This window comes from Phoenix dactylifera, chromosome 18 (assembly GCF_009389715.1).
Source record: "Phoenix dactylifera cultivar Barhee BC4 chromosome 18, palm_55x_up_171113_PBpolish2nd_filt_p, whole genome shotgun sequence".
Classification (NCBI taxonomy): Eukaryota; Viridiplantae; Streptophyta; class Magnoliopsida; order Arecales; family Arecaceae; genus Phoenix; species Phoenix dactylifera.
In genome coordinates this window covers 6,633,212-6,650,014 of record NC_052409.1, presented here as the reverse complement: position 1 = coordinate 6,650,014, position 16,803 = coordinate 6,633,212, and the positions used below count along the sequence as shown (strand labels likewise).

Below are 16,803 nucleotides of genomic sequence, written 5' to 3'. Positions count from 1 at the left end.
GCAGTCACGTATGAGGTGAATTGTGAAATAAGCACAAAGTTTTTGTACAGGCACTAGGCTTGCTTTTTATTGCTTTGTTAGATGCATCATCTGCAGTCACGTATGGTGTGAATTGTGAAATAAGCACAAAGTTTCTCTACAGGCACTAGACTTGCTTTTTATTGCTTTGTTAGATGCATCACCTGCAGTCTTGTGAGGTGCAAGCAAAGTCATACAATTGCTGATAGGTGCCGTTCTGAAATCTCAAGGACAACACAGACAGCAAATGTATCACCCCCAAGTACAAAGATAACAATTAACAATTATCTCATCCGATGAAGAAAACCTCTTTCGGAGCACACCCTAAATTTTGATAAAGAATCCTACATCTTGTGGTTAAATTTTGATCCCAAGGATGTTTTGATAAATGAATTCCAGTGATCAAAATGCAGCAGCATAGGCATCCCAGCCATGGACCGAACCTTCATGAAGGCATCCGACCATAAATGCTGATTCCCATCAATTTGAATTCCAGTTAAGAACAAGAATGAACCAGTACCTGGAAGCTTAATCCAGTCTCTAAGGGACTTGATCCATCAAAATTTGATATTCTATTTAGAACACGTCCCAAAGAAAAATGGCCAGATTAAAGAACTCGTCAGCTCAGAAACATGAAATGCAAAATTAACAGAGACCAGATTTCCAAAAGGGTTTTAGCATAGCATCAATGTTCGTACAAACCCAGCTGTTTCTTCTCACAAACATTTAAAAAGGCCTTTGCCCGTCATACTAAGCAAGTATATATGCTGAGACCAGCTTTTAGATCTGCATTCTAATAAGCTATCAACACTGAAAAACTCTTGATTGATATATACATGGGGACTTCGTCTCAGATGCGTCACCACCATATCCCTCCTATCCTTCTTTCACGCTAACTCTTGATTTTTCATTTTGATATTTGTTTTGGGAATGGGAAATGAGAACAAACCCAGACCTCATCCAGAAGCTATTTGAAATTATATCCTACACTACAGATTACACCAGCATTAGAGGGTAAATAAATTCACCCCGCATCCCTAGAAACAAGGGGTTCCACAAACTCTGAGGTTAACATGACTTGGAGCTCTTCCATAATCATCTATACCTGAAGTTCATGTCGAGGTCAGGACCAAAAATACCTGGAATATGACCAGCTGCTGCAGGGTGGATCTGCTTTGAATTAGCTCTCATTTCCATTTCAATCAGCCTTTCAAGCGCCTCTGGGTGACCACCCATACCAACCCCGGCAACAGCTCCTGCATATGGCACCAAAGAACAGGAAGAAACAAATCACAAAATGAGGAACAAATATAGAGGAAATGAACAGGTTGGTTTAGTTCACAGATAAAAAACATTCAGTGGTTCTGTTGGAAGAGTTATGTTGCTGACTTCTACTTGTCCATCTAAACAATGGAAACATGGCATTCAGAAGAACATAAGCCAAATTCCGGGCAATTTCTGTTCTTGTAGTTGAAGCTTAACTACAGGGATTAGAGCTTAGAAGGTGACGACTAAAAGAATCCACCACAACACATGGTGGATCATTAAATGATTTATCCCATCTTTTGCAACTGTAAAAACAGCAGCAACATGCAGATAAAGATTAATTCCAGCATCCGAATCAAGCTTCCACCAAAACCAGACTGAATGCAATCGATCAATCAAAAATATGCTGAAAACAAACAGTATCTCAATAAATGCAATGAACTTTACCTGGCATTCCCATTCCAAGGCCACCATTGTTTGGCTGGTGGTGGGGCATTGGAAAATTATGTACATTGCCCATCTCAGGTAAATAACCTGGCATGTGATTGATGGGATGAGATAGCGGTAAACCTCTTGGAATTCCCTGAAATGGGTATTGTGGTGGGAAATTTCCTGGAAGTGGCATGTGCTGTAACATCAGATGATGAGCAGCAGGATCAAACCGTGGATCACTAGCATTGTTGAAAGCATGATGAGGAATAACATTAGCAGGAAAAGGATGCTGTGGATCATGATTCCTATTAGCGAGTTGACCCAATTGCTGCAATAAAGGCCTTGGCTGATTCATCAGATGAGGTAACTGCAAAGATAGCCTACCCTGTAAATCATGATAAAGGTTATCAGAATCAACAACGCCAAACTGGCCGCGTAAATGAGGCAGGCCATCGAGACCAAGTGTTTGAATATGTTCCACATCTCTGGGAATATTGTTAAGCAATTTATCATCGAGTTCTTCCACAGTCTTTTCATGTAAGAGCTCCTTGGTATTATTTGCATTCATAAGGGGCAAAAGGTCAGAGGTTATAGTGTCCAAAGAGTCACTCACTGTGATCAAACCGTCCTCTTCTGGCAGGTGAATCTCCAGAGCTCCCTCTTCAGCACCGGCACTGCCAAGCTTTGAACCCTCAGTAGGAGAGTCTCTGTGATCTATCCCAGGACCCAGAATATTGTAGCCTCTTGCTTCCTGAATATGGTTTAAAGTAACCATTTGTTCTTCACGAACGGTCTTGCTGGATTGATACTCACCTGAACTAGAAGAGAAGAAAACATCTGTATGAGAAATTGGTCGTCCATGTGACAGAGGAGCCTCGGTGTCATTAAGCCCTCCAGCTGAACCTCTATGAACTGAGACTGGGGCTTCCACAGAATGGAGCTCATACATAGATTTTGCCCCAAATAATGCTTCTAGCATCAGAGCCTTCTCAGAACCAGGGACTCTTTCAGAATTGCTTGCAGTAGAATTCTCAACACCCCCAAGATTGAGATCCGTTTTCACATCTGAGATGGAGATTCTATCATAGGATTCCATACCTAACATAGGAGATGCCGTCGCATCATTCTTTGTTCCCTTCTGCAACAAAGAAAGAAGATGTTGGGATGCATGATCATCCATATTAGTTCCCTGATCTTCAGATTTACCATCTAACGAAGTCCCAGCTCCCTGTACAGAATGCCGTAAAGTTGAACTGCTATCTTTAACCTCAGCCAAGATGGACTGCTCAAGGTCCTCACACGTAAGCACAACAACACTTGAATCGGGCCTAGCACCTTGATTATACTGTTCAGATATCCCAGCTATAGAGGAAGTTGCAGGAGATGTAAAGAGCTCATTATTTTCAAAAGCTAAGCTTTGTGGGATATGCCCTGCAGCTTTGCCATTAGAAATTGCAGGTGTTTGCAAACCTACTTTCTCCTCATTGACGATTAAAGAGAGCAAGTCCCTGGATGAAAACTCTTCCACGGAATTTTTTTCTACAAAAAAAAATTGCTAAGTGTTAAATCAAGAGAAAAACAAGCTGTAGGGATCTTACAAGGTCTCAATATTTTGATAGCTTTACCTTCTTCAAGAAACCAACGAGCAAACTTAGAAGATTCAGATACTACAGGGCTCCATGTTTCCTCATATGTTTTGAGACCCTGATTCTGTAAAGCAACAAGAGGATTAGTCACTGATGCTCCTCATCATTCATCTATATGTCACCATAAATACATTTTTTCTTTCTTCCAATAACAGAATGTATCAAATAATAATAAATCAAATATCAATATGAGACTAGCATGCAAAGTTAGAACATTCTTAATAACACAGGAAAAAGAAAAGAATAAATTGGAAGCAATACTGTCATGAGAAGCAACTGGCAGGTAAACAGGTACTGTAACTGCAAGCGAACAGCCACTGGCAGTTTCATGGATTTGCTTTCAGGTTATAGAGAAACTGAGAAACTACTAGGCGAGGTAGTTTCCAATGTGGTCTCTACTTTTTCTGAATTGAATACATCATTACAGTACAGATGCATGCACAATAGCAAATTTCCAATATGAGGAAACATGAAAGCAAAATGATGATTACATGCAGGTGCATTGCATTTCTATGTAACTTTGATAACTAAAATCACTCTGAACTAACTTTACCCTACGCATGTGAGAACACACATGAGACTCTTAGCATATTTGGATCCCTAAACTAGAAACAGAGGAATTTTTAAAAAACTTGAGGTATGTAAACTATTAGAATTTTGACTAAATTTTGTCCACAAAGTAAAACTAATTGATAAAGGATGATGTACCTACATTAAGTGCCTGTTTGGTAGTAGACTGTAAACAATAATGCCGTGTAAATGGAGCTACATAAGGTTGTAATTCCAGTATTTCTATTACCAGATAAATCTTTTGTTTTATGGGGACTGCTTGCAGAAAATAAATAAATCTGTTTGATTAAATGTAGAAAAATGACTCTGAATCTGGCCGGTTCATTTATATAGACAATAATACATCAATATAGAAATATATAGTAATATATTAGTACCCTATATCAATAACTGATATATTAATTGATATTATTAATATATTTAAAGTACAAATCCGAACACAATAAGCATTCTACATTATTAATAATATACATGTCATTTTTTACTATACAATGATAATTTTTATAATATGTTCTACTCAACTCAACACAACCAAGCCTTAATCCCAAACTAGTTGGGTCGGCTACATGATCATTTTTATAAAAATATATATTTGAGATATTATAATACTATAATGAACTAATTATTATTGCTTTGATATGACAACTAGCACTTGCCCAATGACTGCAGTTCAACCTAAGGTCATTTTGGCCATTGGTCAAAATGCTACATTTGCCCAAATATGTAAATCAAGTTACACCGAACCAAAGTGGATTTAGGTTGGCTGCAATAATTGCAACCGCAGCACGTTCATATACAAGTTACCAAACAGGCCCTGAGTTCTATGCAGGATAAGAACAAATTGGACGTTGGACTATCAACTCAATAATAACAACTTGTGGGGAAAACTATGAATATTTTGAACAATTTGATGAAAGTTTAACTCAACTGCCATTTTCTGAAGCACTTATCGGGCAACAAGAAACAAAGAAAAAAACCAAATGCATCAAAATCTTCTTTTTTGCATGCACTAAAAGGAAAGAGTGGATATCGAAAAATAAAATGAGAGAGGGTAGGAAGGAATACTACATTAGTTAATGGCAAACTAGGATGACAAAAACATTGATCATGAGCGAAAATGCTGCTTTCCACCTAACACTTCATTGAAAAAAGTAAGTTGTTTTAAGAAATAATAAAAATTATACTTAGAGAAAAAATATTATGAAAATTATAAATATAAAGTTGAAAAAACTACGAATATTCTAATGCACAAAACATCTTTGATAACAAAATACAGGTTAAACCAGCACCTTAATAGCAGATTACCTAACATTCCCAAACTAAAACAAGAGGAAAAATATAAGGAGGGATAGGACAGGTAAGCAAAACTATATATCATTAACAGGTGAGGGATCTGATGATTTTGCTTTTATTCATACATTTTTTAACTGCTAAAATCCTAAAAGAGATTTTTTAATGAAACTCTAAGAATTATATGAAAAAGTTGGAAAAACAGGTAGTATTTCTATTTTACAGAGCATCACCTACAGACAATTCACAAGTTCATTTAGTCCTTCACTAGCAAGATAGCTAGTTTGCCAAATTAAATTCTTACACCAAAAGCCATGATTACATACCCCCTCCATGACCCATCTAAACATAATAGCAAAATTATCCTCCACCAAATAGCTACTCAACTCGGTCACAGTTAAACCAATATAAAAGCACAGTAAACATGAATCTTCAAGAAACACTGAAGCTAACCAAGATTATAGAAAAGGAAACAGAAAAGTAGAAGCTTTGCTAGAGTATCCTCTGCTGAAATATTCATGATATAAACATCTACATGACAATAATAGTTAAAAATAAAATAGTTGAAAAATGTCCAATAATGACGTTCACCAAATTATTAGTTAGGAAAAGACTAGAAAGAGACGTATTAGAATGTAAAGCCATGACATTAGGTACTATGCTATTAGGGAGGAAAAATCACAAAGATGAGCTGAACAGAAGACATCACCATACCTCAACATAAGTAGGCGAACTTTCATAATTTTTTGCCAGAGCACTGCCAAACAACTTTTCCAGAATTGAGGTAGAATGATCCTGACCCACTGTATTCACAATCTCAGACTTTGCCTCTTTTTCGTTGGAAAAATCATTCACTCTATCATCTTCCCAAACTTCACTGACTTTCTGAAGACCAGATGTCATAGTGGCCGCATTTTCAAAACCAATCGAAGGTTTAACAACTTCCGCATTTGTTGACGAGCTTTCATTTACAAAGAAAACAGAAGTGTTCATGAAGCCACTTTTCTGCACATTGGCATTCATGCACACAGCTGACTGATTTCTTTTCTCTTGATCTTTATACATGCCATCTAGAGGAATCTTATCCCCCACAACAGCACTTCTAGCCTGAGAAGGTAAAGAGAAAACGTGCAGCATGGTTAATACTATTGACTAACAAACAAAGGGCTACACCTATTTACAGTAGAATAGGTTTAAACAAAACAATGTAAGCCAACTAGAGAATTCTTCTCCTTTCAATAAGCTTTAGGTGCCATTTTATCCAATGTATCATTCATTTAGCTCAAACTAATCATCTATAAGGAACGGCAGATCCAATTATTACTTGAAAAGGTTCAAATAGAAAAGAGCGAGCCACTAATGTAGTTCACTCACCAGCTGGCTTAAAGTTGCTAATGCTGAATATGCACTCCTAGCAAAAACCAATATTGATCCTTTATTTTCATATTATTAAATTTAAGGTAAGGAAACAAAACAAACTACCAATGAAGCATCCATTTCGATAAGAGAAAGTACCATGTGTGATATCTGTGCCAATCAGAGGTTGACACAGTCCCTCTAGTGTTGTATTGTCCCAAGATTTGAGGCACAAAAGGACATGGAAGTAGATCAAAGAAATTGCAGTAAGGACAAAAAAATGCTGCTTTACTTAGATAAATTTTAAATTCTTGATACTAGTGTATACATATGATTAGTACACATAAGTTTTAACTAACTCATAGAAATCTAGCAACATAAATCATCCTAGAAACCTACACCTTTTGCTATTTAAGACGAACATGGTACAATTTTAGGAAATATAACATACAAATTAGCATTATACAACTATGTCTACTTATTGACACAACCAAACTTAAATACTGAACTTAAATCTCATGGTAAAGACAATGGAAGGAACACAAAGACTTGTACATTAACAACACATTGTAGGTGCTGTACATATATTATTAGTGCCACAATAAACACATACTGGTCATGCCACACATGTAGCATCTCATTTACTCTGTGTTCCACATCATTGTGATGGTGATGAGCCACGACCAAGCCAGCCCAAGTACCAAATATCCATAACATTGGATGCATATGAAGGTGGTGGGGCAGCCATGGACCGGATGCATAACTGTGCATACCATTGATTATTTGTTGGCTATTGTGGTTTGAACCCATCATTTGTCAGCTACTGGATTTAAACTTTTTCGCATTACCATTTACAAATGGTTTTGAATGCATGGGGAGGTCCAAGTATATATGCAGGATTTGGCTAAGTCTTACATAAGATTTCCCCTCCTTGATCACGTAATCCTGCTTCACGGGTCAAGAATGCAGGGATTTGGCTTAACCAGATAGCAATTGTATCCTCTATAAACAAAGGAGTTTATTTGCAGAATTGCCTCATGGGGTGTACCTGAAGATAGAAGCCAGTTGCTGTTTCATTCCCATGCTGAAAATTTTGTTTTAATCATTACAACAGCCTAAAAAGGCAACGAATTAGCCTCAACCAAGGCACTCATTGACCAACTTGTCCCAATCCGACCCACCCACTGGACCCCTTTTGTCATGCTGCTTCCATATTCAGCCAATGCATCAACATTATGCAGCATATACCTAGGTAATATCCGAATCGATGATCTGGGCAATCTCAACAAATATAAATAACGGCTTGATTTGCTCCTTCCCGTCTATGAAGGGTTATCCATGTCACCAAGTAGCTAGGCTAGCCTTTTACAATCAAGAGCAAGCATACCCAACAACACCCATTTGGGCTACTTCTTCGGAGTCAATAGAAAGAGCACCATCTTCCACCTCAAAGGTCGCATGTGCATACCATTGATTATTTGTTGGCTATTGTGGTTTGAACCCATCATTTGTCAGCTACTGGGTTTAAACCTTTTTGCATTACCATTTACAAATGGTTTTGAATGCATGGGGAGGTCCAAGTATATATGCTGGATTTGGCTAAGTCTTACATAAGATTTCCCCTCCTTGATCACGTAATCCTGCTTCACGGGTCAAGAATGCAGGGATTTGGCTTAACCAGATAGCAATTGTATCCTCTATAAACAAAGGAGTTTATTTGCAGAATTGCCTCATGGGGTGTACCTGAAGATAGAAGCCAGTTGCTGTTTCATTCCCATGCTGAAAATTTTATTTTAATCATTACAACAGACTAAAAAGGCAACGAATTAGCCTCAACCAAGGCACTCATCGACCAACTTGTCCCAATCCGGCCCACCCATTGGACCCCTTTTGTCATGCTGCTTCCATATTCAGCCAATGCATCAATATTATGCAGCATATACCTAGGTAATATCTGACTTGATGATCTGGGCAATCTCAACAAATAAAAATAAAGGCTTGATTTGCTCCTTCCCGTCTATGAAGGGTTATCCATGTCACCAAGTAACTAGGCTAGCCTTTGACAATCAAGAGCAAGCATACCCAACAACACCCATTTGGGCTACTTTCTTCGGAGTCAATAGAAAGAGCACCATCTTCCACCTCAAAGGTCGCACGGGAAGAAATCTATTCATTCATGGTTCGCTGTACTGATCTGTGCCACCTTGCACCGGGCGTACCATATGGTACCATGAAAGTACAGATATGGTACAGTTCGATACAGCGCAGGGACTGAACCAGCCTATACCGAGTGGAACCAACCAATTCTGTTCAGTATCCTGTTATCCCAATCTCTGGGGGTACCTTGACTAGGCACAAGAATAGGGTCTCCATATTTTGTGTCAATACAAGTGATGTACCACAACATAACGGACATACCAATATGTTACTGGTACTTGTACAGAAAACCTTGTCATTCGATAGATAATATTCCCCCAGAGCTATGCATGGATGATCACCATTTGCTAAATACCTACTGCTAAAGCAACACAATTATCCATCCCACAGTTTGTAATCTCTAGTTTGAATTTTTTATTTTAATTCCAACATCAGCGCATTTTAATTCCAATGTAAGTGGGAAGAGGAGAAAGAGGAGGAAGATAATCCACTATTTGAATTTTTCAGTGGGAAACCTCATTTGCAAATCTTCTTTTCTTACTCTTTTATGGTAAACAAAGAAAAATCCATAATCTAGGAGAACCACCAAATTTTACCACTTTCATGGTATATAATTTTCCATCTCCATTTGTCATGCTATTTGAAATCAAAACTATTGTAAAAATATCTATATTCTTGCGTTAGATCTTTCCCCCTTGAACATTGACCGGCCCTCTTTCAGCAAAATCCTAGCTGTTAACATCATCGAGTAAATAACTCTAACCCACAACCCACTTTAGGCATTTTCTAGCTCCAAAGCATTCAGCAGATCATATTGACCAGACAATTCAAATTGATAACCAAATATATCCACACAAATTAACAAATAGAGACTAAGCATAGCATGTAGCTTGATAATGCACCAGTCAAATGAAGCTTATATTCAAGGCATACACAACAATTACTGTAACCAAAAAACTATTAAGCAAAAATAATGGATAACTACTTACTTCATACATCTTTTTTCTAAACTAGATTAAATATTATGCTTAAGACCATCTAGTTGCTATCAGGAGAAAGTAAAGCACTCTTTTGATTAGTAACAACATTCTTAGTAACTCCAAAAGGTACAACTCTAATACCTCTGATTCAAGGGAAGTGCTTGAAGACTGCACAGATAGACTTTTCTCCACTAGTGCATTTGCAAAACCAGGAGGTACAAGTGGCCTAGATGCAGGGGCTTGAGGAACAAAAGAAGACTTAGAAGAATCATGCCGGAAAAGGGAAGATGTCAAAGAGTCATCGGACTTGTCATTTCCATTCATTGTGACTTGTTTGTCAACAGAACTCTCTAATAGTGCAATAATATCAGCATCAAGCTTTTCTTTGTTATTATAATGCTTTTGCTTCTCTTGTAGTGCTTTCTGTTGCTCCTTCCTCATTAACTCAAAGGATGCTGTACAAAATATAAAATGAAAAAAAAATTAAAAAAAGAAGTAAACATGTACTTAATTTTACTGGCTCATGTCTGAAAGTAAAAAAAAAATCCAAAGAAAAAAAGGATGAGAAGTTAAATTGGTAACAGTAATGTATATAGATTGAAAGAATTACATCTTCTCTTTCTTTCCTCCTCTGCTCTTTCCTGACTTGAACATTCAGCAGAACCAAATGTTTCATCATTACAGAAATCACTGTCTTTTCGAGGAAAAGGCATAGCCTGGATACAAATTTCAAAGCATTAGCCTATAAGAGATTTAGCAGATATGTTAAACCCAAACTACTTATATTTCTGTAGCATTACAAGCAACCTTGAGACAGGACCAAAGGCCAATAAGGTAAGGATCAAAGACAGACAGGAAGAGATCAAAGACTGATAGGAAGAAATCAAAACAGAAATCAAAACAGATAAACAATAATAAAAATTAAAACAAAGATTTCAAACTCATAAAATGAAATGGGTGAACCTTATATGGTCGTGGGGGCTGATAAGGTTCAGAACTCTTATTGAGCTGATAATGATTACTTCCCCGAGCCTTTGATTCTGAGTGTCTTGGAAATGCACCACTTCCCAAAAGTCCATCATGCTCTGGATGTTGCCAGAAACGTCGAGATGGGTTTCCGGGTCGCCTATCAGCATCTGTATGAGTCAAACAAATCACTCAAGTGGCAGAACCCACTGAAATTCATCACAAAGAAGGAGGAGCATGCAACCACACAATAATGATGCAACCCAGATGAAAAGCCCTGAAAGCAGTATGATGCATGTCAATTAATATAAACATCAAAACACATGCAGTATGGATATTCTGATAATTTGACAGCGCTATTACTACAATCTCATACTGTTTTCGGCATGACTGCATAATTCTACAATTCATAAATAAATGTGCTGGACTTAATATGAAAATGCATCATATTCACATTCTTTCCTCTTGTCCCTTTATCTTGTACTTTTTTTTTTATCTAATCAATTATTTACTTCCACGTTCTGAAAATGTGTTCATTGGCCAGAAGCACAATCTAAGCCATTAAAGGTTAATGACAAGATTGGCCAGACATTTTATATCAGTTGTCAACCTAACAAGAAGCACTAAAATCTGACGCTAGTATATAACCAAGCTACTTCAGCCCAATAGGGGGGCTGACGACAAGAACAGCTGGTGGGAAGGGTGACCCACCATATAGTCACAAGTTAAGCTCTTGCAACCAACGAACAATCCCATGGAATGCCACGAGACATGAAAATAATCTAGTAGAAGAGGGAAAGTGAAGAAGTTTGATGTAGAGTAATTTCTTTCATATCAAAGGTACAAATTATAAGCCAAAGAATCATTTACATGCACTCTTTTAAAAAGTGATCACTAATTCAAAATTCACCCCAGAATTTGAACATCAAGTCTTTATACATGTTGCCTTACCTTATTTCACCTAAGAAGCCAACATAACCCACATTTTAGTTGCTTCGCCACAGATCCTTCTTTCCTAATTGCAGTTTATGTATCCAAATCTAAGATTAGATTAAGACTGAAAACTGAACAGGTTCCTTTCCCTACTTATTCATCATTTTCATCATCTTGTTTTTTTTTTCTAACAGAGCAGAGCAACCAAACCAGAACCTGAACCTATTATATTGGGTGAAGCATATAGATCAAGGAACAGTTCATCAAAGTTATGCAAATGTTTTACAAGCAGCACTCAAACTGACATCAACAATCAAAATTGCTGCCAAATTCCTGTAAAGGAAGCTTTCGGCAAAAAAGGGGCCCATAGTAAAACCTAGATGAAGTATAGACTTGTGCAAGTGTGGAAAAGCCCTTTATATTTTTTGATGCTTGAAAAGAGTCTGAACAAGGGTTGGACCACTTTAGATTAGGAAATACATTTTCCTTTAGGACACAAATTATATGCCAAACAGCCAAATAGAAACACTAGTCTCAATTTCATGATCCTAACAAATTGATGTAAACCCTTACTGAAAGCCTCATTTGAGACCCTTAGACGAACAAATTTGATAGAAATCCTTCAAAAATAATCAAACATTACCCCTTTCTACACTTAAACTTGTACTTGATCTAGCATGACATTAAAACATGCGATTTATCTAGGGTTTTGAGTCATATTAAGAATGGTTTGGTTTCTTCCTGTGTTAGAATAACTTAGAATAAGTTTTTGATTAGATACAGGCCAAATTAATTCATGTTTCTTTGGCTTAATACATATCGTCCATTTATGTAGAATGAGAAAAGCATATTGACGAGTTCTTGATTAAATGATTATATACTTGGTGGACCCCAATGTTCTTCTAGCGGATCCAAGTTATTTCCTTTTCTTCCCAACTGTCTCTTGTATTTTAAACAATGCCATCATGAACAATAAGTGGGCTCCCTGGATCAGTATACCAGAGTAAAACACGAAACACTCATATGCATAAGACTTGGGAAGTGATTACAATCACATACAGAGAGCAAGATAACCTAAAAACACATAAACAGGTCAATCCATCCAATCCAATCACTCAGGCAATCCCAAACAACTTAATGTCGCATATTTCTCAGTTAATTTAACTCGATGACTAAACATATATCACTTTCGTGAATATTTTTTTATAAAGAGTCATTGTTTTCTAGAAACTTGGTTCGGTAACTATTTCAACTGTGAGCAATCACACACCCTCATGTGTTTCAATACAAACTCATCATCATAATCCAAAGAATCCACTCATTCGACTACCCATGCATTAAGATCCAGAGTATATCGAGCAGCGGAGAACTCCAAAAGAAGAGATTGAAAGACATGAGTGATTGTTCTTAGCTGCACATTAAAGAGAAGCTAATACCCTCTAGTTTCTAAAATGGCTAGTAAAAGTACTTGTTGCATATTTGCAATAGTCTCCAAGCTGCATTCAAACATTGAAATGACACTACGCGTTCCATCATTATCCACCATCACATATGAAGTCATTGAACAACTCAACTCAAAAAAGCATCCTTCAATTTCATCTTCCACAATCTCTCATTTATAAATTTTCTCTAGCACTGCAAAGATGAAAGCACCAGAATCAATGACTCAAATGCAGGGTTTATAAACTTTTACGACTTTTCCGATGCAAACTCTTAGTAGCCTATAAGGGTGTCAAAGCATTGATCAAAGAGATGTATTAGAGCAAGAAAAATGAGCTTTGATGGATACACAGAAAACACATAGTTGTTGCATAAACATCATCTAAAATCATATTGTTATATAGTATAACACAATTACTTATTAGTCACAAGATTCAAGACTTACTATTATAAGAATTAAAAATTAAAATGACAAAACAAAATTTATTGTTTTCCAAGATTCATGGTATGATTAAAGGTACTTGATACAAGATAAACCATAAAGGGCATAAGAAGCAAAAAGCAGACATGGTACGAAATAGGAAGAAAAACAAAGGTTGCCAAGCAATAGGTAACTAGATGATAATTATTCAACCGAGAAATATATTCCTAATACCATTAGAATCTAAAACTCAGTTCAACATGGAATCAACTGTTAGCTTCACCAAGCAAGATTTTTTTTTTCCTTTTCACATGGATACACAAAGAGAAGTCCTAAAAATACAAAATTATCCATAAACATCTTAAATATAGCAACATTTTCAAAAAGCTAAAAAGTGCATTGCTCTACAAAATAAAAGTTACTAAAAGAAAAGCAATATGACAGTCCCAACGACAATATGTTTGTTTAAGAAGTAAAGTATGAAAAGTGGGATAACAGTAGCTATTCAGCAATATGAAAATTGCTTTTTCCAGGATAAGACAACTATAAAATTACCCAAACATCATTAAAAGATTTCCTTCAATTGTTTTAAACGTCACATATAATTATCCGCATGAATGTAAGCATGTGTTTTTGGAACTTTCAATAGCCGCCATTCATTTCCTAAAATAACAATGGAAACTCATAGTTTTAATTAACTTCAGTAATGAAAGATGGTCAATAGCATGAACATACAAGTGCCATAATGTGGTGGAAATCAAGATTTGCTATGCCGGTACCGAGACCCATACCAGTTGCCCAGCGGTATGGTACGCAACCATATTGTTCTGTTTTGAGCATGTACCGATACAGCAGAGGTGGCGAGAGAGAGGGAGAGAAAAAAGGAAAGAAAGAAAGAAAGAAAACGAGAGGAAGGGAGGGAGAGGGAGGAAGGGAGAGAGAGGGAGGAAGGAGAGAGGGAGAAAGAGAGAGAGGCGGAGGAAGGACGGAGAGAGGAGAGAGAGGCCAAGAGAATGAGAGCCAGGGGGGGGCTTTTGAGCCCCCATCTCCTCCGAAGCATGAGAATGGGGTTGGAGCCCTTTGTTTCGTTTCGTGTCGACTTCACTTTAAAAAAAAAAATCAAAAGAAAAGAGGGGCAGAAACCCCTGTTTCATTTTGAAATAGGGACTCCACCCTATTCTCGTGTGCTATGTGCTGGAGATGGGGGCTCGAAAGTCCCCTCTCTCCCTTCTCTCGGCCTCTCTCTCCCCCGCTCCCTCTCCCTCTCTCCTTTCCTCTCTTTCCTTCTCCCACTCCCCCTCCCTCGCCGATTTCTCGAACTGAGGGATGGAATCATGCCGGTCCACTCTCGATACAGCTCAGTATGCCCCAAACCGAGCGGTTCGAGGTGGTACAACAATCCTTTCTAGAAATACTTGAATATGAGTGACAACCAATCATACAAAGTTACCAATGGTTACATTAAACATATAAATGTTCTAGATTTAGCTATTTAATTAAACTTATTTGATTACTTGTACCAAAAAAAATATGAATATCTACTTGAAAAGAAAGAAATGAAAACATTACAACATCCATGTAGATATTTAATACTTCTGGAAAACTACTACGCAAGCATCACAACAGAAAAATTCTCATAGCACATTTGTGAAGGAAAACTTCATCGATCAACAGTAATGTCCACAACCAACAAACCTTGCATAAACAATTCACGGTCTGACTGAAAGTCCCCGTCTCTATCACTCGAACCAGAGGAACGGGTGTCCCACCTACCTGAGCTTCCTCGAGAATAACTATCTGAACCATCCCACCTATTTAATGGTAATGAGGCATAGTCATTGTGGTTTGAACCCTGCAAAGGTAAGCCTCCTAGACCTCTTTGCCGCTCAAGTATGCTATTAGAAGCATCTTCAAGTTCACTGCTTCCAAATAACAACAGGGGTTGAGCCCAAACCATTTCAGAGTGCAATTGACGATCGAGCACTTAACAGAGATTCATTCAAACTATACCTCAGAATTGAAGCATCAAACCCACTGGGCAACTTCTTGCAAATATCCAAGTCACTGAGCGACAAAAGAAAATCTTTGGTGTAGGATATTTTTGACTGCCTGAGTCCCGTTGCAAGAAAGCAAAAACAAAGGGTTTAGCAAACAATATCAGTGCATTAAGACAAGCTAACAAGATCTAAGTCAAAAATACTTACTTTCGACATTCAGATATACTTTCAGGCAGAGATTCTAGCACCAACTGCTCCTCATTCTCCAGACTCATTCCCAATGACAAAATGCACAAAAAACTTATCAACCAGAAAGGCAAAACCACTTTCTAGATGCGTGCCAAAGTTCCAAGTAGCTCAATTTCCTACCACTACCTTCAACCCCAGAGATTTAACAATGCCAAGTAAAAAGAACCCAAACAAAGCAACCCCTTCTTGCCAAAGCCTAGGAAGTGAAATCCACAGTTCCGTACAGCGCGCTATTCAAAAACTATACCTAAAAACCATCCACAAATAGCACCGAAATATAATCACCAATTAATCATCAGAAACTTGTTAAACAACACACACAAACATAATCCTCTCACAAAGAGATATCAACACGGAAATCTAGAGATTTATCCCCTGATACCATAGAATCCAAGAACAAGGGCATGGATTCTTGGAATGAGGGTTCAAATACGAAAAGGGATTCTTGTCTCAAAACCCTAAAGATTTCGGGGAGACAAGCGGAGAAGAGAGGAGCTACCTGAGTCGGAGGGCGAGAAGGTTTCCAAGGGCGACAGCGATCGACGAAGCGGGGTTGAGAAGGGCTTGTGCTCGAATCGTCCAATTTCCGCTTCCGATCGAAGATGAGGGAAGAGAGGGAAAGAGAAGGCGAGAGAGAGAGAGAGAGAGAGAGTGAGAGCGGGGAGAAAAGAGGAGAGAGGGGCGCGGTCTCGACTCGCCTGGACTCCGTCTCGTCTGACATGAGAGAGAGGGAGAGAGAGGACCATTTTCTTACCGCGAATTTACAGCTGTGCCCTCCTCGTTTTGGGGAGCTTCATCTCATTAAACGTTTATTCATTTATTAAATAATAAATTAATTTGCTTCTAGTTATGACAAATACGTATGCATATGTTGTAATGAACTTTGGAAAAAAGCGTCATGGACACCTTCCTCTCTCTCTCTCTCTCTCTCTCTCCATCTAATTAATCTATACTGCTATAAGAATAGGAAACTTAGGAACCATTTACTTTTAATTTTTTTATGAACATTATCTTTTCTTTTCACATTGTAATTAAGGGGGAGAAAGAGCGAGTCCATCTCTTTGCTGTTTTTTTTTCTTATC

General features: G+C 37.7%; 1 protein-coding gene across 2 annotated transcripts; it reads right to left on the bottom strand.

Moving 5' to 3' along the window:
• Positions 1-663: 663 nt before the first annotated feature.
• Positions 664-16,401, bottom strand: LOC103710699. 2 transcript variants are annotated; one of them, XM_017843701.3, is made up of 12 exons: positions 16,221-16,399; positions 15,680-15,968; positions 15,486-15,584; positions 15,171-15,394; positions 10,679-10,851; positions 10,326-10,431; positions 9,857-10,170; positions 5,937-6,329; positions 3,342-3,426; positions 2,330-3,255; positions 1,732-2,101; positions 664-1,274 (listed from the first exon to the last, which is right to left on the bottom strand). In XM_017843701.3, the coding sequence occupies exons 2-12, from the start codon at positions 15,745-15,747 to the stop codon at positions 1,114-1,116; spliced, it is 2,919 nt and encodes a 972-aa protein (XP_017699190.3). In that variant the 5' UTR covers positions 15,748-15,968; positions 16,221-16,399; the 3' UTR covers positions 664-1,113. The 2 variants fall into 2 exon arrangements, with proteins under 2 accessions (XP_017699190.3, XP_038971470.1); XM_039115542.1 differs by having other exon boundaries at positions 1,732-3,255; positions 16,221-16,401.
• Between the last annotated feature and the right edge of the window lie 402 nt (positions 16,402-16,803).